Here is a 24,115-nt window from a genome sequence, read left to right as displayed (position 1 = left end):
ACATATTCCATTTCCTTTCTCTCACGTAATGCACTCCTCAGAGACTCCTCAGATAGACATACACGCATATGTAGTAATCATGGAGTGAAATAACTGTGTATGTGCATGCTCTCCTCTTTCACTCACACTCACTCTTCAGACAAACATAGATGTGATTATCATGAATATTAAGGTCTGTGTGTGTGTGTGTGTGTGTGTGTGTGTGTGTGTGTGTGTGTGTGTGTGTGTGTGTGTGTGTGTGTGTGTGTGTCCGCACACGCAAATGCTTTTTTCTCCCACACACACTCTTCAGACTGATGGGTGGATGCTTGTGAGCACTTGACGGATCGTCTCCTGTTCTTACTGGAGTAGCTCTCACTGTGAGGTTGGGTGGGAGGCTATGGGAGGGAGGGGGCCTATGGATCCTATAGCTGGCTGAAGGACTCTGTATCCTGGGGGGGGCTGGAGAGTTTAATTGTGTCTAACCTCAGAGTCATAGCGAGTGGCTGCTTCAAAAGAGCTTCAACTTTCAGACGGTAGTCTGCAACTTTTCCGCTTTAAGATTAACGTCAACCAAGACCCAGAATCCCTTGCCTGGGGCTAACAGATAGGACTGAGGAAGTAGGTGATTTGCCGACAGTAGATTTCTCTCTCTTCCTCTTCTTTGTACAACTTCAATCCAACACACCTTGCTAGGAATTGGACAGTAGATGAAGCTGTCCGTCTATTTCTCCAAATATCAATATGTTAAATCTGAGACCTTAGCAGAGCTGGAGAGAATAGTGTAGTTGTCCATTCCTGTATAAACCTGAGTTTAAACCATCCCACCATTTACATTCCAAAGCTAAAGTCAACTCAATTACCATTGTAGTTTCCTTCCAGAGAAGGGAATATCGGATTTTCCTTCCGATGGTGAGGGAAGACAGAAGGGGATGGACAGAGGAGAAGGAGGGTACTCTCCAGCTGTCATCCCAGGAGTGGAGGAAGGGTGGTGGAAGGGATGGATCGAGGAGGAGTTGTTTCCTTCTGTAGGGAGAGAAATCCATTTTTTCCTGTTTTGGAATCTATACAGGCTCTGATGAGGATTGATTTCCTGAGTGTACTCTAGGAGCACCTGCACCTGTCCTCTGGGAAGCAGCCTTTATAAAAGAGAGGATTGCAGCTAAAGGCCCAGTAACAGACTGAACTTTCTATACTCCTGGCCTATGTTATTATCATAGTATGTGGACAGCATCGTCAACTAGCTCCCGAGGACTGGCTCTTGGCTACTATAGCAGTTGCATTACATGGCCGAGGCAGTACTTACAACACCCAAGCTCTCTACCAAACCTTTACCCTCATTGTTTATTCTAAATACATGCTTACTACAGACAAGTACATATGTTTTAAAGACAGAAATAGTCATGTGTCCTATATGAATTTGTGGACTAGATGCCCTTGCTTTCCTATATGCATTTCCCCAATATGTTCTTCCTGAACTCCATGTGTTTGGTGTTCCCTGTGCAGAACACTGTGGACAAGCTGATTAAGAAGACTAATCTGGCCCTGCTGGTGGGGACTAACAGCTGGAGAGACCAGTTCATCGAGGCCATCACTGTCAGCGCCGGTGAGTTGAATGCTTTGACCGCCGCGCGAGTGTGTGTGTGTACGTGCTGTAGCAGGTCCAAGGGTGTGGGGTTTCCACGTCACCAAGTTCAATAACAAAACAGGTACCAGGAGCACAAATAGAATGCACAGGGGAAGTTTATTTGGGATTTTCGTGCACAGGGAGAGAAGAAGGAGGAATTCACCAATCACCTCAGTCCACAAGCCGTTCTCTTTGTCCGTTCCGTTTTCCAGGGGTATTCCTCACACTCGGGTCCTCAGCCAATCCGGTCCGGTACACAAGGGTGTTATTCCAACAGTCCAGGTCACAACATGTAATCTCACAGATAGTAATCTCACAGATAGTAATCTCACAGATAGTAATCTCACAGATAGTAATCTCACAGATAGTAATCTCACAGATAGTAATCTCTCTTCTCCCACTCTTCATAATGCTCTTGGTTCTCTCCTACTCTGCCTTGCTGTGCAGGCTGCTTCTCCCTTTTATCCCCAAACACTCCCTGGCTTAACGAGTTACAGTCTTGCCTCGGGCAGGAAGTCCATATAAGGCCCGGGGGTGGGGCCAATGGACTGCCAGATTTCTCCCCTCAATCACCACTCCCCTCACCTCTCCCTGCCGGCTGCCACAGTGCGTACGTGTGTGCAATCCTTTCTTACAACGGACGAGCACGCTGCAGCATCTCCTCAGAAGATAGATTTTCAATGTAAACACCAACTGGTGGAAATCTGGAGCACTGCAGTCCCACTCCAAGGCTTCCCAAGGCCTCTGTCGATTAGAGATGCCATCTTGTCAGAGCACAGCATTGTTGCCTTATTACCTTATGTGTGCTTGTCAGTGTCTATGTGTGAACAGTTTGATTTCTAAAGAGGACATGGCAACTAGCCTTGAAAACTCTGTGAGTGTGTGGCCACTGAAGCACTTTGGATTTTCGTCGAGGTGTGAATGTGTTTTGTGTGTTTTTTTTTTGTATCTGTGTGTGTGTATGAGTGTGTTGAAAGTTACAGCATGTGTATCACTGTGTGTGTGTGTGTTTGTGCGCTAGTTATCTACTGTGTCGTCCAATTGTTCCCGCTCTGGCTCAATTAATGACAAGCCCTGTCCCTGCTCTCTTATCTGGGATTAGGCTGTGTTGACGTTTTGACAGCGGGAGTGTGTTTGCGTGTGTGCGTGCTTTGGTGTGTGTGTGTTTGCGTGCGTGCGTTGGTGTGTGTGTGTGTGTGTGTGTGTGCCTCCTGGATCGACTAGACACTAACCCGTCACACACCCCAGGTATTTAAGCTCCTTTTGTTGCCTCTCTCTCTCTCTCTCTCTCTCTCTCTCTCTCTCTCTCTCTCTCTCTCTCTCTCTCTGTCTAGCTCTCTCTGTCTAGCTCTTTCTCTATCTCTACCTCTCGCTGCTGTGTTTAAAATGCACATACAGTCATGAAATATTGATCTTCCCTTACCTCCCCTCTCTCTTTATCTTTTTTTATTTATTTCACCCTGCAGCCCCTCTGATGATATTTGCTCTGAAGCCAGTAGAGAGGGAGAGTGTGTCAGGCAGCGTAGCATTTGCAGCGATAGCCTCCTCACAAGTTAGTTTAAGAGAAATCATTGGCTTCCCACTGTGACTTGGTCCAGGGTGTTGACGGAGATTGGGTGTGAAATTCTCGCCAGTGGGTGGGTTGGTGGCTTCTCCAAACCTGTGGGACAGCAATGCTGTGTGGAATCCCACATTTAAAAAATACTGTTTACTAGAGAATACTACAGTACTTACTATACAATTTTGAACTGTAGTATACTGTAGTACACTATACTACCTACTGTAGTATACCTTGATCATGAGTAGTATGTACTATAGGATTAGGACTAAAGTAAATAATAGAGTATACTACAGACAGCAAAAACACTACAGTAAATAATACAGTAATGTCCGCAAAAACATACAGTGAATGCCATAGTATTTAACCATCATACATATACTATAGTATTTTTTCATGTGGGATGTGCGTGTGTGTATGTGTGGCCGTTGTCCACAGTGTTCACTTCTTCCCCATATCAGTCTCAGATAAATGTCCTGACAGTCAGTTAATGACAACTCTGTCATTTTTTCCTTTCATGAATCTGCCCGTCTCTTTGGGGACTTTGGATGATGGTGTGAGTGTGTGCTTCTGTGGCTGTGCAGATGGGTGTGTCATAAGTGTGTGTGTCTCTGTGTCTGTACTCTCTGTGACCTGTGAGTGACAGCACCACCACGGAGCTAATAGAGTGCTAGATGATTCATTTATTTGGCCATCACCGCTAAAGAGAAGAGCGACTGCTGAGTTGTGACAAGAATACCGAGACTGTGACTGACTGCAGAGAACCTCCCCAGGCCTATCTCAATGACACGGCAACATATGTACTCTTCGCTGCCAGTCAGAGAGAAATTATTACCTGGAATTACATTAACGACCATCCTCTATCAACACTGAGCAGCTGTAATAGAGATGTGACTCATTGATGAAGTCGAGGATGAGGACTTGGCAGAGATACACAGATATGCCTTCAGTAGGCAGAGAAAGAGGGGGATGAGTAGTAAGGAAGATAGGGGAAATAGATGAAAGGAAGCCTCAGAGAATAGATCACAATTTTCTTATTGAGAGAGAGAGAGAGAGAGAGAGAGAGAGAGAGAGAGAGAGAGAGTGTTACAGCAGGAGTAGGTAACTAGATTCAGCAGCGGACCAATTGTTGTAGGAGCAGCTGGTCGGGGGCCATAACATAATTATAATAATTTTAAGCACTGCAAATTGACTACAACTGAGCCCAAAACAGAGAGTGTATTTGAAAATAACAATAATTTCATACTTTGATTACGTTGAGACTGGATCACACCTTTTTTTTGTGGGAATGCTTCAACCAGACGTGAAATATATATATATTTATTTATTAACTAAATAAATCCCTTGTGGGCTAGTTGTGGCCCGTGGGCCGCCTGTTGCTGACCCCTAGGATACAGTATGTGATTGTCTGTGTCTGTGTCTGTGTGTGTGTGTGTGTGTGTGTGTGTGTGTGTGTGTGTGTTGCATATGTGTGATGGGTTATCCTACAGGATTCATCCCATTAACTGTGACTGCATGGGGAGAGATTGGCTCAGTCTTATCTCTTTACCATAGCTAACTGGTTAATTGGCTCAGTTAGCCTATAGCTCCGTAGCTAATAGCTTAGCTTATAGCTTAGCATGCAGGCTGGTTCTAATGCTGAGGATTTGACAGACTTCAACCAGCGTTGGAGTCTCAGCGTAAAGTTTAATATTAGTGTTCCTCAGCTAGGATGTGAACCCACTGACCCTCTTGTTATCCCTCTCCTCTCTCTCTCTCTCTCTCTCTCTCTCTCTCTCTCTCTCCATATATATCTCTAATTTCTTCCCTAACCTCTGCTGGCTAAACTCAATCATTTAACATCCGGGACAGTGAAGTGTTTAATTGGATTTTACAGTGCTTTCGGAAAAGTATTCAGACCCCTTGACTTTTCCCAAATTTTGTTACATTACAGCCTATTCTAAAATGGATTAAATAAAAACAAAATCCTCAGCAATCTACACACAATACCCCATAATGACAAAGCGAAAACAGGTTTTTAGACATTTTTGCAAATGTATTACAACTAACAAACAGAAATACCTTATTTACATAACCCTTTGCTATGAGACTCGAAACCATGCCATTAGGTTGAAGGAATTGTCTGTAGAGCTCCGAGATTATGTCAAGGCACAGATCTGGGGAAGGGTACAAAATCATTTCTGCAGCATTGAAGGTACCCAAGAACACAGTGGCTTCTATCATTCTTAAATGGAAGAAGTTTGGAACCACCAAGACTCATCATAGAGCTGTCCGCCCAGACAACAATCAGGGGAGAAGGGGGAGAAGGGCCTTGGTCAGGGAGGTGACAGGGAGGGAGGTGACCAAGAACCCAATGGTCACTCTGACAGAGCTCCAGAGTTCCTCTGGGGAGATGAGAGAACCTTCCAGAAGGACAACCATTGCTGCAGCACTCCACCAATCAGGTCTTTATGGTAGAGTGGCCAAATGGAAGCCACTTCTCAGTAAAAGGCACATGACAGCCCGCTTGGAGTTTTCCAAAAGGCACCTAAAGACTCTCAGACCACGAGAAACAAGAATCTCTGGTCTGATGAAACCAAGATTGAACTCTTTGGCATGAATGCATCACATCTGGAAGAAACCTGGCACCATCCCTACAGTGAAGCATGGTGGTGGCAGCATCATGTTTTAGGGATGTTTTTCAGCGGCAGGGACTGAAAGAATAGTCAGGATCGAGGGAAAGATGAATGGAGCAAATTACTCAGGACTTCAGACTGGGATGAAGGTTCACCTTCCAACAGGACAACGACCCTAAGCACACAGCCAAGACAACGCAGGTGTGACTTCGGGACAAGTCTCTGAATGTTCTCGAGTAGCCCAGCCAGAGCCCAGACTTGAACCCGATCGAACATCTCTGGACAGATCTGAGAATGTCTGTGCAGCAACGCTCCCCATCCAACCTGACAGAGCTTGAGAGGATCTGAAGAGAAGAATGGGAGAAACTCCCAAAATACAGCTGTTTCAAGCTTTGTCACTATGGGGTATTGCATGTAGATTGATGAGAAGAAAAAAAACATTTTAATCAATTCTAGAATAAGGCTGTAACCTAACAAAATGTGGGAAAAGCCAAGGGGTCCAGGGAATATGTTAGTCCGAAGGCACTGTAAAGTTGAATATGAATGTAGTGCTCTGGTCCTGTGTGCTCAGTTTAATGTCGCCTCCGCTGGGTTTGGAGCTGGCTGCCTCTTCCTATAGGGCATGATGGGAAGATGAACACCTCCTTAATGACCTCTCACTGTCACCTACAACCTGTTATTACCTGCAGACACACTGGACACTCTCTCTTCCTCCTTCTTTCTACAGCATCTCTTTCTCTCGCTCTCTTTCTCTCTCTCTTTCCCTATTCATGGTTTTACTTCTGTCTGTGCACCACAGTGTGTGTTGGCGTCTGTAATGTGTGTTCGAGTCGATGTGTGTAATTTATATTGCTGAGCGATTAGTGACTTTTGAGGTCGGTTCGGTTTTGGTTCGGTTATAAAAATAAATTATATAATCACAGTTTTCGGTTTCATTATTATTGATTTTCTTTACATTTGCATTATGAAATAATGACATTACAATGATTGTAGAGCTTTTTAATGGAAATTCTAGTTCTTGACCTGATTTCTCTCTTGAATTATTTTATTTCTCTCTAGAGAAACATTGCATTGGGCTCACAAAAAATACATTAATGTAATTCAAATCATTTAACTGGCGTTGGTCAATTAGTTGTTTAATAACCCCCCAAAAATGAAATGTCGGTTAATCGCTCAGCACTAGTAATTTGTGTGAATGTGTATGTGTCCTGTAGCGTATGCTGTGTGTGCAGAAGGTGTGATCATCACAGCAATGTTCATTATTCACACTACCTAAACACACACACTACTACAGTATGTGGCGATACAGAGGACATTGCCTGACCTTATCTGACCTTTGTTGACACGTGCCACACAGGGTTCAGTTTAATTGGCAAGGTACAGACCTAGGGGACTCAGAGCACAGCTACCTGCTGAGACAGACAGATGGCAGCCTGGGACAAACATTAGCTTGGATGTTGTTGGTCTGGAGTTGAACCCTAAGTCCAAACAGGAAGCGCTGATCTAGTCAAAGGAATAGAATGGTTTATTATCCTCCTCCTGTGAGGAAATTCAAGATAGAGAGAGAGAGAATCAGTCTATTAGCGACAGCCACGGCTCAACTCAAGAGAATTGATTCCAGTGGATACAGTTTAACTATACCAGGGAATATGTTAGTCCGAATCAGAAATCCACACGAAATCCATACTGTAGTGAAAGTATATGATGTGTATGTTAATGTTAACCTCTATGTGTATGAGATTACCTGGGACAGAATAAGCGTTTCAACAGCATTTCAAATGATTTAATGAATGTACTTGTTGACCCTGAAATCATCTAAAAAACGAGCACTTAACCACCATTAACCATCCGTTAAAAGCCTTTAGACACCAGCAGGCGCTAGCTGGCTGTGTGCAGGCAGGGGTTAAGGTGGCCGTGGCTAATGGACAATTCTCCTCAGACAAGGTGTGTTGTGGTGCCGCAGGAGATAAAGCCAGCCTGTTTACTGATGCATTAAGTGGATGTGTGTGTGACAAGACTGTAAAGTGGGAGTTTTGAAAGGGCGTAACCACCATTCATTTTTTTCTGTATGCTTTTCTCTCTCTCTCTCTCTCTCTCTCTCTCTCTCCCTCTCCCTCTCAATCTCCCTCTCCCTCTCCCTCTCTCTCTCTCTCTCTCTCTCCCTCTCCCTCTCTCTCTCTCTCTCTCTCTCTCTCTCCCTCTCTCTCTCTCTCTCTCTCTCTCCCTCTCCCTCTCAATCTCCCTCTCCCTCTCCCTCTCTCTCTCTCTCTCTCTCTCTCAATCTCCCTCTCCCTCTCCCTCTCCCTCTCCCTCTCTCTCTCTCTCTCTCTCTCCCTCTCTCTCTCTCTCCCTCTCTCTCTCTCTCTGTGTGTGTGCGTAAAACTGGCACACACTGTGCTGCACATATGTATATAATTTTGTATTATATCTGCAGTAGAACACAGAGTACATTTATCTCCATCAACCTCTCTCTCATAACTGTGTGTTTAATGATGAGTAACCACAGGCAGGGATGTGAGCCGCAGAGCCCGCTCAGGCTATAAAGTAATGTCCCTCTGTTGGCTTACTTTATTACTCCACTCACTTCCCTGCTGAATATTCCTTCTAGAATAGCCTCTCTCTCACTCTCTCACTCTCTCTCTCTCTCTCTCTCTCTCTCTCTCTCCTTCCTACTGCAATCTCTATTTTTCCCTCCTACTTCCTCCTCTCTACCTCTCCATGGGAAGGAAGGTCTGATTAATACAGTATGAGCGGTAAGAAACCAGGAGGGAAGGAGGAAAGAAATTGATGTAGAGGGAGGAAGGAGAGGGGTTGATGGTAGAGAGCATAGATCGAAATGAATGGTCGATAGACAGATTAAAGAAAATGATAAGGGAGGAAAGTAGAGAGGAGGTGTCAGGGGTGTGAAGGAGTAGTAGATGGACTAATAAGAGGAAAGGAGGGAGGAGGTGTAACAGAGTGATGGATAAACAGATGAGAGGAGTGGGAAGGGGAGATGATGGATAAAGGACAGATGAGAGGAGGTGTCAGGGGTAAAGATTATCATTAGAGACACACGCCCCCTCCAGACTGGCTCTGATGTCACCACCTCCTCCACACTCCTCTCTGTATGTGGGGTGTGTGTTTGTATGTGCGTGCCTGTAAAATTAAGGACAGGGAAACTGAGCTCCATTACAGAGTTGAGAGAGAGAGAGAGAGAGAGAGAGAGAGAGAGATAGAGAGCGAGAGAGAGAGAGACCTGTTTTGGCATGGGCAGCGCCATTGAGGACTTGACCATTTTGAAGTAGTCAACTGGGTGGGACTTGAGGAAGGACCACATAATTTCATCCAGGTCACCAGGATATATCAGCCAATGAATTATACTTGTGAGGAAACATTCCATAACTGCAGGTGGCAGTAAATCTCGCTCTCGCTTCTCTCAGTTCCATGTATGTAGTGAGTATTTTCACACCCTATGTTTAACTTAATGATTGATGGTGATGCGTGGAACTCCTTACAGTAGGAGATACATTCAGGAACTAACAGTGAGTCACTTCATGTCCCAGTTCTTCACAGGGCAGGCTATTTGAGGCCATGGCTTTGGGTTCTCAGATAAACCCTGACACAAATGATGTAAAGCATTCCTCACCTACACTGGATGAGTGCATTCTTTATCATCCTAATGCACATCTTTTCAACAGGCACTTCTCTAGCTTTCTCGGGAGATGGGTTGTATTTATACGGCTAGGGAGATGGGTTGTATTTATATGGCTAGGGAGATGGGTTGTATTTATATGGCTATGGTGATGGGTTGTATTTATATGGATAGGGAGATGGGTTGTATTTATATGGCTATGGAGATGGGTTGTATTTATACGACTAGGGAGATGGGTTGTATTTATATGGCTATGGAGATGGGTTGTATTTATACGACTAGGGAGATGGGTTGTATTTATATGGCTATGGAGATGGGTTGTATTTATATGACTAGGGAGATGGGTTGTATTTATACGACTAGGGAGATGGGTTGTATTTATATGGCTATGGAGATGGGTTGTATTTATACGACTAGGGAGATGGGTTGTATTTATATGGCTATGGAGATGGGTTGTATTTATACGACTAGGGAGATGGGTTGTATTTATATGGCTATGGAGATGGGTTGTATTTATACGACTAGGGAGATGGGTTGTATTTATATGGCTATGGAGATGGGTTGTATTTATACGACTAGGGAGATGGGTTGTATTTATATGGCTAGGGAGATGGGTTGTATTTATATGACTAGGGAGATGGGTTGTATTTATACGACTAGGGAGATGGGTTGTATTTATATGACTAGGGAGATGGGTTATATTTATATGGCTATGGAGATGGGTTGTATTTATATGGCTAGGGAGATGGGTTGTATTTATATGACTAGGGAGATGGGTTGTATTTATACAGCTAGTGAGATGGGTTGTATTTATATGGCTAGGGAGATGGGTTGTATTAATATGGCTAGGGAGATGGATTGTATTTACAGTGCCTTGCGAAAGTATTCGCCCCCCCTGAACTTTGCGACCTTTTGCCACATTTCAGGCTTCAAACATAAAGATATAAAACTGTATTTTTTTGTGAAGAATCAACAACAAGTGGGACACAATCATGAAGTGGAACGACATTTATTGGATATTTCAAACTTTTTTAACAAATCAAAAACTGAAAAATTGGGCGTGCAAAATTATTCAGCCCCTTTACTTTCAGTGCAGCAAACTCTCTCCAGAAGTTCAGTGAGGATCTCTGAATGATCCAATGTTGACCTAAATGACAAATGATTATAAATACAATCCACCTGTGTGTAATCAAGTCTCCGTATAAATGCACCTGCACTGTGATAGTCTCAGAGGTCCGTTAAAAGCGCAGAGAGCATCATGAAGAACAAGGAACACACCAGGCAGGTCCGAGATACTGTTGTGAAGAAGTTTAAAGCCGGATTTGGATACAAAAAGATTTCCCAAGCTTTAAACATCCCAAGGAGCACTGTGCAAGCGATACTATTGAAATGGAAGGAGTATCAGACCACTGCAAATCTACCAAGACCTGGCCGTCCCTCTAAACTTTCAGCTCATACAAGGAGAAGACTGATCAAAGATGCAGCCAAGAGGCCCATGATCACTCTGGATGAACTGCAGAGATCTACAGCTAAGGTGGGAGACTCTGTCCATAGGACAACAATCAGTCGTATATTGCACAAATCTGGCCTTTATGGAAGAGTGGCAAGAAGAAAGCCATTTCTTAAAGATATCCATAAAAAGTGTCGTTTTTGCCACAAGCCACCTGGGAGACACACCAAACATGTGGAAGAAGGTACTCTGGTCAGATGAAACCAAAATATAACTTTTTGGCAACAATGCAAAACGTTATGTTTGGCGTAAAAGCAACACAGCTGAACACACCATCCCCACTGTCAAACATGGTGGTGGCAGCATCATGGTTTGGGCCTGCTTTTCTTCAGCAGGGACAGGGAAGATGGTTAAAATTGATGGGAAGATGGATGGAGCCAAATACAGGACCATTCTCGAAGAAAACCTGATGGAGTCTGCAAAAGACCTGAGACTGGGACGGAGATTTGTCTTCCAACAAGACAATGATCCAAAACATAAAGCAAAATCTACAATGGAATGGTTCAAAAATAAACATATCCAGGTGTTAGAATGGCCAAGTCAAAGTCCATACCTGAATCCAATCGAGAATCTGTGGAAAGAACTGAAAACTGCTGTTCACAAATGCTCTCCATCCAACCTCACTGAGCTCGAGCTGTTTTGCAAGGAGGAATGGGAAAAAATGTCAGTCTCTCGATGTGCAAAACTGATAGAGACATACCCCAAGCGACTTACAGCTGTAATCGCAGCAAAAGGTGGCGCTACAAAGTATTAACTTAAGGGGGCTGAATAATTTTGCACGCCCAATTTTTCAGTTTTTGATTTGTTAAAAAAGTTTGAAATATCCAATAAATGTCGTTCCACTTCATGATTGTGTCCCACTTGTTGTTGATTCTTCACAAAAAAATACAGTTTTATATCTTTATGTTTGAAGCCTGAAATGTGGCAAAAGGTCGCAAAGTTCAAGGGGGCCGAATACTTTCGCAAGGCACTGTATATAAATCATACGACCTGATTTGAAAAATAATCTGGTCCCATCATAGCCCACATAAAACCTTTTTTTTTTTACAACAATATATTTTACCATGTCTTATTCTACAACTAGGGTCCGGAGTTGGTTTGTTTAGCCTACTACCAGATGAAGAAAAAGTCCCCAGAAAAACTATTTCCCCCCCCTCCACTCTGGGACCTGTGGTGCTTCCTCTGAAATCACCACACAATGTTACAAATTAAAAAACATCCGATTTGTATGATCTGCATTTGACATGTTTTTGTTGGTGGGGGATGAGCTTCCATCGTTTTATGTGGCTCAGTGCAGCCGGCATCTACTGTGACAATTTCAGAATAGGCTGTTACTGCAATTTCAGGTAAAAACTCTATAAAACAAGACTCACATATTAGGGGAATGTCTATACATTTCAGCTGTTTCAAAAACATTGCTGTTTAAAGGTCTTACTCACGTCAGGTACGGAGAGCGTGATCACGCAGTCGTCCGGAACAGCTGGTGCTCTCATGCAAGTTTCAGTGTTACTTGACTCAAAGCGAGCATAGTAGTAATTTAGCTCATCTGGTAGGTTTGTGTCACTGGGCAGCTCGTGGCTATGCTTCCCTTTGTAGTTTGTAATAGTTTGCAATAAATGACCAGAGAGAGAGGTGGAGAGAGTGGGAGAAAGGCACTTAACACCATATTGCTATAGTGGATTGTGTGTGTGTGTGTGTGTGTGTGTGTGTGTGTGTGTGTGTGTGTGTGTGTGTGTGTGTGTGTGTGTGTGTGTGTGTGTGTGTGTGTGTGTGTGAAAAAAGAGATACATCACTTTTATGTCTCACACAGGCCCACTGCTGAGCTCTCTCTCACGCCTTTTCTATTTCTCTCTCTCGCTCTCTCTTACTCACTCTCTCTTTCTCTCTCTCTCTGAGAAAGAAAGCAAGCTGAGAACATTCTACAGCCACACACTTGTATGTGTGTGTATGTATGTATGTATGTATGTATGTGTGTGTGCGTGTGTGTGTGTGTGTGTTAGACTTTTCTGTGTTTTGAATTTGCCTTGTTAAAAATGTGATGGAAAATAGCTTTTGACATTTCTCAGATAAAAGGCATTGTGCAATTTGTCTGCCCTTTTACAGTGCATCACAATGTGAACATGTTCAAATGGCTCTTTTGGTCCCTTGAGATTGTGGTTCAGGCCATTAGTAATGCAATCATTATGATGGTCAAATACCAGATTAATATTGTATGTCTAGAAAGATGTGTGTCCGTGTGTATACACACACACACATACAAAGATGATGTGTACCTGTTAGAGAGGATTGGCTCCAGTCCGAGCCTCAGGCTATGATTACACTCTGACAAATTAGCTCCAATGTTAAGAGCAGCAAAGCATCATCATCACAAATCATATCTTTGGCTCGCTTATTTCACAAAATATAGTCTGGTGTTCAGTAAACTTTTGAGGAATATAATTTGTCTCAATACATCAACTAAACAATCGCACCCTTTCAGATCCCTTAACATCATGCGCTTTCTCCTCATCCCCCTCTCTTCTCTCTTTCTCCTCATCCCCCTCTCTTCTCTCGTTCTCTTCATCCCCCTCTCCTCTCTCATTCTCCTCGTCCCCCTCTCCTCTCTCTTTCTCTCGGCCAGGTGAGGATGACGAGGATGAAGAGTGCGGCGAGGAGAAGCTGCCGTCCTGTTTCGACTACGTCATGCACTTCCTCACCGTCTTCTGGAAGGTTCTGTTTGCGTTCGTGCCCCCGACAGACTACTGGAACGGCTGGGCCTGCTTCGTGGTGTCCATCTGTATGATCGGCCTGCTCACAGCCTTCATCGGGGACCTGGCCTCCCACTTCGGCTGCACCGTGGGCCTCAAGGACTCTGTCACCGCCGTGGTGTTCGTGGCCCTGGGGACCTCCGTGCCAGGTAATATTATAAACTAACCCTGGTGTTTATGCTAGATGTACTTGCTTTGTAATGTTGACAGTAGCACTCCTTTTACAGTAGCATTTAACCTAGATGTACTACTATGTAATAATTGCGGTAACGTTTTTCCTACAAAAGTCCTCTAGAATTAGGGCATGATTCAATCCATATCGCGTAAATTCATCACTACAGCACGATTGAAATGTAAAGGCGATGTTCTCGCGTTGGCAGAGACTGCAATCACGGTAAACGCTGTGTATGTCAGCTCAGTCTGAAATTACCTTTACATTTCAATCGCGCCATAGCGCTGAACTTCCGCGATACGGATTGAATTGAGCCCTTAATCACTCCGAACACTCCCAGTGTCCAGTGTTCACCTCCCACCATTCATTTACACTGCTTACACCCCAGCTAGATACTGCTACATGTATACATGACATGTTAGTTAGTGGCCGATGCTCTGTTCCTGAGCAGCTTAACATCACCGTATACAAGTGAGTGGGTTGAACAAGAGCCTAAATAAATACACATGGAACATCAGTTCAACCCCTCACAGCTACCATGGCATAAACCTCACACTCCTATGATGAGTGTTATTGCACAACCATAAGTGTATGGAATGGAAAAGGTTGAAACAGAGTAATTGCTAGTAGGAGAGATGTCAGGCGTGGGTTAGTCCAGAAGATGGCTGATGTCTTTAGAGGCAGAAGATGGGCAGTGACTCAGATGTGAAGCCAAACACACACACACACACACACACACACACACACACACACACACACACACACACACACACACACACACACACACACACACACACACACACAGCTTAATAGCTTTCAACTGGGACTGATACAGTGCTTAGCTAATTAGCTAATTAGCTCTCAGTTCATGTATTGTACACTGAGCTGCTTCACAGACCTGCTGACCAGCCAGCCACTGTAACTCACTCAGGACTCACCGCTCTGACACTTCTAGACATTACTCCTGAAACACTGTTCCCCTCACTTCACCAATACTTTAAACCCCATTTCACAAGCACAAAGGGCAAAGATGTGTAAAGAAACAGTACAAGCAGTCAATATTCTTTGTGTCTGTCATTCTGTTTGTTTGCACAAGGCATGTTGTGTGTGCATGGGTAACTTTCCAACAGAGTACACACGTAGTGGCTTCCTAATTTGAACCCTGCCTCCCTGCCTCACCATGCTCACACAGACACACACCGCTGCACTGCTTCGCCACCCATGTTCAATAGTATTGAGTCATTTCTCATGGGGATCAGGTGTTGTGCGGTGTCCTGCCCTTTAGAATATGATGCATTACTCTACACAGGAGCGATAACAATAACCAAGGGGGTTAAGCTAGCATTAGCCGCCGTAGTGCTGTGCTGCTGTGCTGCTGTGCTGCTGTGCTGCTGTGCTGCTGTGTAAATGGACCCTGCTGGAGCCCTCACACCACACCTCTCACCCCACTGTAATTATAGTCAATACAAAGGCACAAAGGCCACAGCCACACGTCTCAATGAGCCTCGTTTGTCATGGTTAGTGAGCCAGAGAAGAACATCAGCAGCCCATATAAAAGTAAATCAGAGGGAGGTCAGAGTGTGTGTGTGTGTGTGTGTGTGTGTGTGTGTGTGTGTGTGTGTGTGTGTGTGTGTGTGTGTGTGTGTGTGTGTGTGTGTGTGTGTGTGTGTGTGTGTGTGTGTGTGTGTGTGTTTCAAAATTAAGTATGATAAAGAGCACACTGAGGAGAATATGTAAATCTCTGCATTTAATCATGCAATACAAAAGTGACCCTTGTATTGTATATACAGAAAACACACACACACACACACACACACACACACACACACACACACACACACACACACACACACACACACACACACACACACACACAATATATATATATACACAAAAGAGAATTTCCTCAGAAAGCTGCGGATCTAAATATCGGTCCAGCTGTTGTCACGTCCCTCTCTCTCTGGCCAAATATCACTGCCACCTCTGTGTTGACGTTTACTACTTCACAAAGTGGAGTCTTTCTGGTTCGTGCGCTTGCTGTGCTAGGTTGATACACTTTGAAGGTGTGATGGAAAACGACTGGGTATTTAGAGAAATTCTCTCCCTGTTCTTTATCAGTGCAGGTAGAGAGACTTTTAAAGGTGTCTTGCTATTGCCACGAACCTATAGTACATGTCATTGTTTCTAGTGCTATGGACTACTCCTCCTATAGGGGCCTTACTATGCAAACAGCCAATGGCAGCCAATGGCTGCCAGCCAATGGCTGATAGATCAATCCAAGACGCCGTCTGTAGGCGTGAGCATGATATTCATCATGGAGGTGTGGATAGCTTACGGGGTGCACTGTCACAGACATTCCTAACATATCTAGAGAAATGAGAAGCTCGCTACTGTCCTTCCTGACTCACTAGAACCATGATTGGATAGCGGGAGTGTGGGAGCATCAAGTCATGTGAGAACACTCCCATCACACAGGAAGTGACGTCATCACCATCACTTCCTCCTGGCCTTGCCAGGAAGGGAGAGCAGTGACGGACAAGGCCATGGAGGCCCAATTGCCATATTAACCGATATAGCTATTAACGACAGCTGCAGCAGAGAGAGGAAGCTGCTGCATGTTAATAGGCCCGGAGAGAGCAGCAGATGTGTAGTAGGCAGTTAAATGGCTGGTGATTGTAGGGCTTGTCAAAGATAACAGTCTCCACTGTGACTGTGTGATGTCACAGCCAGGAAGTGATTAGCAGGCAAGCTCTTATCATAGAGATGGAACTGGGAGGTGTAAAACAGTCTCAGGAGCTTATGCCTTCTTCTATCTGCTTTAGAAAAGCCATTATCTTGGAGGTAGAGAGGAGCCAGGTTTTGCTGTATACGGTCTTGATAGGGCAGAGGAGATTGAATATATGGTGTAGGATAGAGAGGAGCAAGAAGAAGGACCACACAGTCACACAGAGATGCTCTCTCTGCCCACACACACTATCCTTACACAATCACAGCCGCCAATTGGACTACAGTGCGTGTGTGTGTGTGTGTGTGTGTGTGTGTGTGGCAGTGCTGGAAATCACTGCCTGGGGTTGGAAACTGCGCACACACAAGCACACAGCCCACACACGCACGAGCACACACATACACCATGCAGGGACAAACAATCTCTCTATTTCATCTGACAGTACATACTGTGCAATTCTATGTCCGACAGTCATACATTCCTCGCTACACAAATGCCCCTCCCGTATCAAAGGGTAGCTGCAGTAGTCCCCACCCTGTTGTGTGTGTGCTTGCGTGCATGTCCCTTTCTATAGATGCTCTGGTTTGTGTTGTCGAGAACTGTGAGGCTGCGGCGTTCCCAGTGTCCCCTCCCCTCCCTCCGTTCCCTCCATCTCTCCTTCCTTTCTCAGTGAAGCTGCACAGTATGATGATTAGTGCAGACACTTACAAGGCAACCCCTGTCTGTTCTGCATCAGCCTTTCGCCACTCCACAGCTCTCTCCCGTGTCTTTCTGTCCGTCCTGCTTTTGTCCTCACCCTGCATTCTGCTCAGGGGATCTGACCACACTGTTATCATAGAGAGAGAGAGAGCCTTTTGTCCAGTCTGCCGCACAAAGACTGCTGCACTGCCAACGCCTGGCTCAGTCTACTGTACTGCAGCTCTCCCTCTCTCTCTCTCTCTCGCTCTCTCCCACAGACATCTAAATACACCACACTATCCAGCTAGCTAGAGCATTCTCTGTAGAGAGAAGATTGAAGACGTTGCGAGTATTAATGTCACATGCACAAGTACAGTGAAAATGTATTTCTTGCTAGCTCTAAACCCAACAATGCAGTCATCAATAACAATGGAATACCACAAATAACAAGGTAGAACAAAAACACACAAGAAATAATAAGAACTGTCATTGAACAATACATGGGCCAGAAGAAGATTTAACCAATCAATTTATTCATAGAGACAGAAAGAGATAAATAGAGGAATATCTCAGTTAAACTGTTGTGTGGATGGCTGCTTCCTGACTCTGTACATAGCTCCAGTACTTAAAATAACAATTCACCCATTTTGAATGTTATACCATTTTTGTGCATCTCTGAGTGATGTTCTATCGAATCCCAGGGTCATTGCATGTTTTCATGTGAGTTTTGCATCGTATGATAGAACATTGCTCAGAGATGCACAAAAATGATGTAACATAAAAAATGGGTTATACATTTACTTTATGTTTTTCAATCGTATTTCTTCCTGGGTCTTGGTCCAGTGGTTTTCCAGCCCAGTACAAGGCCCGAGTGGCCAGAGTGGCCAGAGTGGCCAGAGTGGCCAGAGTGGCCAGAGTGGCCAGTCGGCAGGCATGGGATCAAGGGACAAGTCCCTGTGAGTACTATCCAGTCACTGGACATGAGATGGATTATTTTTAAGTGATGAATCTTCCTCAGTTACACGTTACAGCTCTCAGACCAGTCATTGCTCAGCATCTGTTCTAAATCAACCACAGATACTTTATTCACTATTGTGGTCCAGTAATGACCACACTTGTATGCCCATATCGGTGCCCGTCTTGTGCCATGTTGAAGTCAGCAGAGCTAGATTCCCAGTGAATAGTGCCACTCGAGGCCAATGACCATGGTATCATGTCCAGCTGGCTAGAGCCTGATGCCAGCTCAGTGAATGGAGTCACCCTAAGGAGTAATTTGTCTCAACCTGGCCTCCCTCGCTAAATCTCGGGCACCAGGAAAATAAAAGGGAAGGGTGCACAGAGGAAGTGAGGAGGGACCGAGGGACAGAAATGGGAATAAAACAGAGTGCTCTGTCACTTGCCAATGAAAGACATCTCAAACATTAGACTGGGTTCCTTGACTCTCTATGAAAGCACTTTCTCCTGGCAAGGTAACTGCAACTTAGCATAAACAGCTGGCTCCACTCCAGAAATGTAATGGTGTCTTCCTGCTGGGCTGCTGTTGTACAGCAGACTGTTTAAATCCAGACACATAGCCGGCCATTTATGGAGAAGATTGTGTGCTTGCCTCAGGTATTGATCTGGGTCTGGGGGAAAGAGACCCAGACGGATGACTTCTGCTGAGACGGAACTCCTGTCCCTGCAATGGAGACCATTTCGCTCCCTGATTATAGTCTGCAGACATTACATTGAATTATGTCTTATGAAACAATGCTGTTCAGTGTTCTTTAGACTTTTAATTAATATTGAGCTTTTTTGTTTTGCCTCTCACCCTTTACCCACACCCTCTGCCCCATACCCCATCACCATTAATTCCCCCAATCCAATAACATTTTCCCAATCCTTATTGAATCACACACACAACACCCTCCTCCCCTGCATCCTCTCTTCCCTTTCTTCCAGACACCTTTGCCAGTAAGGTGGCAGCCATCCAGGACCAGTATGCTGATGCATCCATCGGCAACGTGACGGGCAGCAACGCCGTCAACGTGTTCCTGGGCATCGGCGTGGCCTGGTCCATCGCCGCCATCTACCACAACTCCAAGGGCAACGACTTCAAGGTAGACCCAGGGAGCCTGGCCTTCTCCGTCACCCTCTTCACCATCTTTGCGTTCATCTGCGTGGGAGTGCTGATGTACCGGCGGCGACCTTCGATCGGTGGCGAGCTGGGGGGTCCGCGGACTCCCAAGATACTGACCACCATGCTGTTTGTCAGCCTGTGGCTGCTGTACATTCTGTTCTCCTCACTGGAGGCCTACTGCCACTTCAGGGCCTTCTAAACAGCTACAAACTTAAGAAGGCCCTAGAAGAGCTAACCGGAGACAAGAAGGAGGAAACAGCAGCAGTGAAAAACGTTTTTCTCTTGTCGTTAATAACCCCGACCCACCCCACCCTTTCCCCCTTTTAAGAAGTGAAAGATCCCTCCCCTAGTGCTTAATAAGGGATGAGACTGGTTGTTCAGGCGAGGAGAGGCCTGTCAGCGCTGGGACAGAGAAACCTCTGAAGTCTGTAGAATGACAGTTGTGTGTGTGTGTGTGTGTGTGTGCGTGTGCGTGTGCGTGTGTGTGTGTGTAGCTGTTTGTTATGTCTCTCCCTACCCAGCAACCCTATAGAAACAGCATCGTCGACGCCTGGCGCTCATTTCAAACTTAACACTAGACATTTGAGTGAAATCCTTTAATAATTCCCATACCACCATTATTGATATGTATATGCATGAACATCAAAAGAAACAAAGATACGGCTGTTCGCAAGCATAGTGGGTGGGGAGTAACAGGTACTTTTGAAGAAAGTCTCTTGTCTGTGTGTTAGTCTTAATAAATCTCAGTTAGGGCCAGGCTGCAAGAGCTGCTCACCACCTTCTGACCCTCGGTTTGATCCCCAGTAGAACATCTGATTAGGTTTCCTCTGTTCTTTTATCTTGCTGTAGATGTAGTTGTGTTAAAGGAGTTTAGCATACTTTTACCTTTAAGGCCGTATCGTGATTGAATGGCCAGCGTTACCATTTTAACTATCAGATAACTCGTTGTCAACTTACATTATCATTTTCAAAACTATCCCAAGATTGCATTTCCAGTTTAGTCAATAGGGGTTTCACCACTACCATGCTTGATTCAAATTGCAATATAATGCAGAGAGACTGTACTGGATCGCCCTCTGCATTAGCTTCATCCATTGGCTACACATCTTTCAGCAGCCTCTCACTATTGGCTCTTTCTCTCTATCTTTGTGTCTAAGCTCCTACCAGACTGGTCTTTTTATCAGTCTCAGTCCTCAAGGGCTCTACAGTCAATTCTTAACCACTAACCCTAACCAGAAACCCTTTACCCCTCACCCCTATCATAAACCCACCCTCAACACCCCTATCATAAACCCACCCTCAACACCCCTATCATAAACCCACCCTCAACACCCCTATCATAAACCCACCCTCAGCACCCCTATCATAAACCCACCCTAAACACCCCTATCATAAACCCACCCTCAACACCCCTATCATAAACCCACCCTCAGCACCCCTATCATAAACCCACCCTCAACACCCCTGTCATAAACCCCTCAACACTCCTATCATAAACCCCTCAACACTCCTATCATAAACCCACCCTCAGCACCCCTATCATAAACCCCTCAACACTAAACCCTCTTTCTCTCTCCACTGAGCTGCACATCTTCATTTTTTAAAACATTAAATGGAATATTTCAATAAACAATATCTTAAACATAAAATACATAAATTGTAATGGTGGACAGACGTGTAGATTAAAAGGTTCCTATAATACAGTAGCTATAGGGACATTTTACAGACGTTCAAAGTGAAGCTGGTGAGAAATACAGTAGCTATAGGGACATTTTACAGAAGTTCAAAATTAAGCTGGTGAGAAATACAGTAGCTATAGGGACATTTTACAGAAGTTCAAAGTGAAGCTGGTGAGAAATACATTGACTGACTATTTTCTATTTTCTGAGGTAAAGGCTTTTGTCTTAATGATGCAATCTTTTGAATCCATCTAACTGCCAGTCCCCAGATATAAGGGTTTACATCCAAGACTGTTACTCCGCGTCCAGTTCAGACACATCAGGCAGGTCAGTGTGTGGAAGAGGAAGACGGTCCACATTATTTGATGAATACCCCGAGTTTCCTACTGAGTTGGCTTAATACACTATACTTGATGTGTAACGTAACAATGAAGTAAAAGTAATCATAGTTGTAGTTTGGTTTAGAAAATTAAGATTTAGTCTCGTTCTTGTCATTTCTCACCACAGAAGTTGCAGCCCCTGAGAAGGTTCCATCTAGGTTAAAGTACTTATATGGAAGCCAAGTGGAGTTTACTCCTATTTTGCCAAAGGGAACTATTTCTAATGGAAACTCCAGTAACAGCTTAGCCAGAATATGAGTGTGTTTTCTAACACACTGACGTTTCTTAACACCACCAAAAAGATCCCTGTGCGGTACTTAAAGCCTGTTTGACCGAAACAGAACATTTCTAATTCCAAATTTGGATAAAAACATTCACATTTCGTGGAGATGGGTTGATGTTTCGAATTGAAGGAAAAACATTGCACTGGTTCCCGTGATTCTAATGAAAAGGATGACATTGTTTATATGCTGACGATGACTCTGCTGTTACATGATTATACATTATGACCTTTCTCTGATCTGAAAAGGTTACTATGACATTGAAATACTAATAAAAAGACCTTTCCTCCAACCCTAATACTCAACTAACCAACTACAAATGACAAGAAGAGGAGGAGGAGGAAGAAAGAACATGTGAAGTACAGCCATACATTGTGTACTGGTGCAGTGAAGCACAAGGACTTCTCCTGCCCAGCATGTGTTGCTATAGTGTACGTCTGCACTGTGACTGTGCAGCATCTCTCTGTGTCCTCTACCCTGCCCACATGCCATGTCCATATTTTGGAATGTTAATTGTTAATTAATGTGCTACTTGTTCACACTGTGCATGAATGATAACATGTCTGTATATACTAAGCAGTATCCCATTCGTTGATGTTGACGGAGGTTTGAATGTTGTATAGGTTTTGACTTTTTTTTTTAATGTACTATAACCTAATGTTTTATTTTAAGTTGAATGATGTATTTGGTAACTTGCACATTAAATTTAAAAAAGGCAATATCTGCTGTTGTTGAATGAGGGTGAGAACTTAACGAGTTGCGTATCTTAAGGGAGTTGCATGGGTATTTGTACAAAAGACAATGCTTGCTTATAATGACATGGCTGGTTGTATTATTTGACAGAGTAAAGGCTATTTTGTCATTGAAGAGATAATATGTGTATATACTGTACATTGTTACCAGAGAGAGGTCTGATACCTCCACATATCTTAGTGAATTCTACATATTTATTTTAAAACCCTGACTAAACTCAAGAATGACAAATATTGCCTTTTTGGAGAAGTAGTTTGCTTAAATGCTTGTTTTGCTCTCGCTCTCTTTTCCTTCCGTGCTGAGCAGTGTTTCGTCTTAGATATCTGAAAAGTGTGTCAGTTCGTCATGCGGGGTGGATTCCTTCTTCAACTCAAGATCTGTCTGTCTGTCAACCTGGTATGTGCCCAGCCATCTGTCTCTCTGGCTGGCCGGTACTGTACCTGCCTATCTGTCGCTGTCCCTGTTCAGTGTCTGTCTGTCTGTCTGTTGGTACCTGAGGTGCGTCATCTGATTTACACCACCACCGCCCACTGCTCAGATGGACCGTCGTTTTTCAGGGTTCTAATATATTTCACTTTCTCTTTCTTTTCCCTCCTTGCATTCGCACTTTCTCACTGTTTAGCTCTCTCTCTCTCTCTCTCCTCTTTAAGTTTCTCTCAACCTTCACCTCTCGATCTGTCCTTTCCTTGCTGTCTCTCTTTAACAGGGTTTAGTTTGCTATTTGTTTTGTCTTTTTGTTTGATTTTGTTTGATTCTAATTGATAGAATATCATGAATTTGTCTTATTTTGTTGGTGTCGTCTGTGTTTTTTCTTTGTGTCGCACAAACGAATAGGAAGACATTACACTAACTGTGATTACTCTACATGGTACACTTCTAACACAGAAAATAAAGTTTGGAATACCCTGTTTCAAAGACCCTTGAGTGGAGTTGTTTTGTGGGTCTGCATGTGGAGCGAAGTGTGCTGTGATGTTAGTGTACATTTTAGTGTTCTTAAAACTGTTGAAATACATCAGAAAAATGAGTCGCCTTTATGCTTCCAAATTGTAGTTCATCCAGTGTCCATCCACATGTTGATGTCATTCTTCGCTCTAGCCTCCAAACACAAGAGCACCTGGAATGAAGTGCTCTCTATGTCACATTGCAGGTTGTGAAATCTTCAAAAGTGTGTGTGTGCGTGTTTAGGAGACGTTTCCCTCAGCTGGATGAAGTGTGTTTAAAAGATAGAGAGTTCACTACTGGGAAGTCTGGGACAGAGCCACTCAACAGCGAAACTGTTAATCAACCTGAGTGTGAAATTGGGCACCACACTTTGCCTCTCCCAGAATAGTGTTGATTACTGTAGCAGAGAGAGAACCTTATCTCCCTCTCTCTCCCCCTCCCTCCTCTCTCTCTCTCTCTCCCTCCCTCTCTCTCTCTCCCTCTCTCTCTCTCTCTCTCTCTGTCTCAATCTCTTGTCTCCCCTTTCAATCTCTTGTCTCTCCCCTTTCAATCTCTTGTCTCTCCCAAGCGGAATTTAAAAACATATTTTAATATATTACAAGTATATGAATGTATACTTAAATATACAAAAAATGTAATAATATACTTCAAATATTATGTATTTTTCTAGTACATCTTAAGTATACTATAAATATAATATAATTATACTTCAACAC

General features: G+C 44.0%; 1 protein-coding gene across 3 annotated transcripts in view; it reads left to right on the top strand.

Annotated features, from left to right (window-relative positions):
* Positions 1-23,372, top strand: part of LOC110502600 (sodium/calcium exchanger 1) — a 185,143-nt gene extending 161,771 nt beyond the window's left edge. For 2 of the 3 annotated variants that reach the window (XM_021580767.3, XM_021580769.3), the window contains exons 5-7: positions 1,486-1,585; positions 13,544-13,819; positions 19,187-23,372. In XM_021580767.3, the coding sequence (XP_021436442.1) occupies positions 1,486-1,585; positions 13,544-13,819; positions 19,187-19,563 (753 nt within the window). In that variant the 3' untranslated portion in view covers positions 19,564-23,372. The remainder of the gene's footprint in view (positions 1-1,485; positions 1,586-13,543; positions 13,820-19,186) is intronic. The other variant, XR_016491005.1, reaches the window with a different exon arrangement.
* Positions 23,373-24,115: the final 743 nt, after the last annotated feature.

Source organism: Oncorhynchus mykiss, chromosome 23, assembly GCF_057628025.1.
Source record: "Oncorhynchus mykiss isolate SJ-2025 chromosome 23, ASM5762802v1, whole genome shotgun sequence".
Lineage (NCBI taxonomy): Eukaryota > Metazoa > Chordata > Actinopteri > Salmoniformes > Salmonidae > Oncorhynchus > Oncorhynchus mykiss.
The sequence above is the reverse complement of the archived record's forward strand: the minus strand, read 5'-3'. Positions and strand labels throughout refer to the sequence as shown.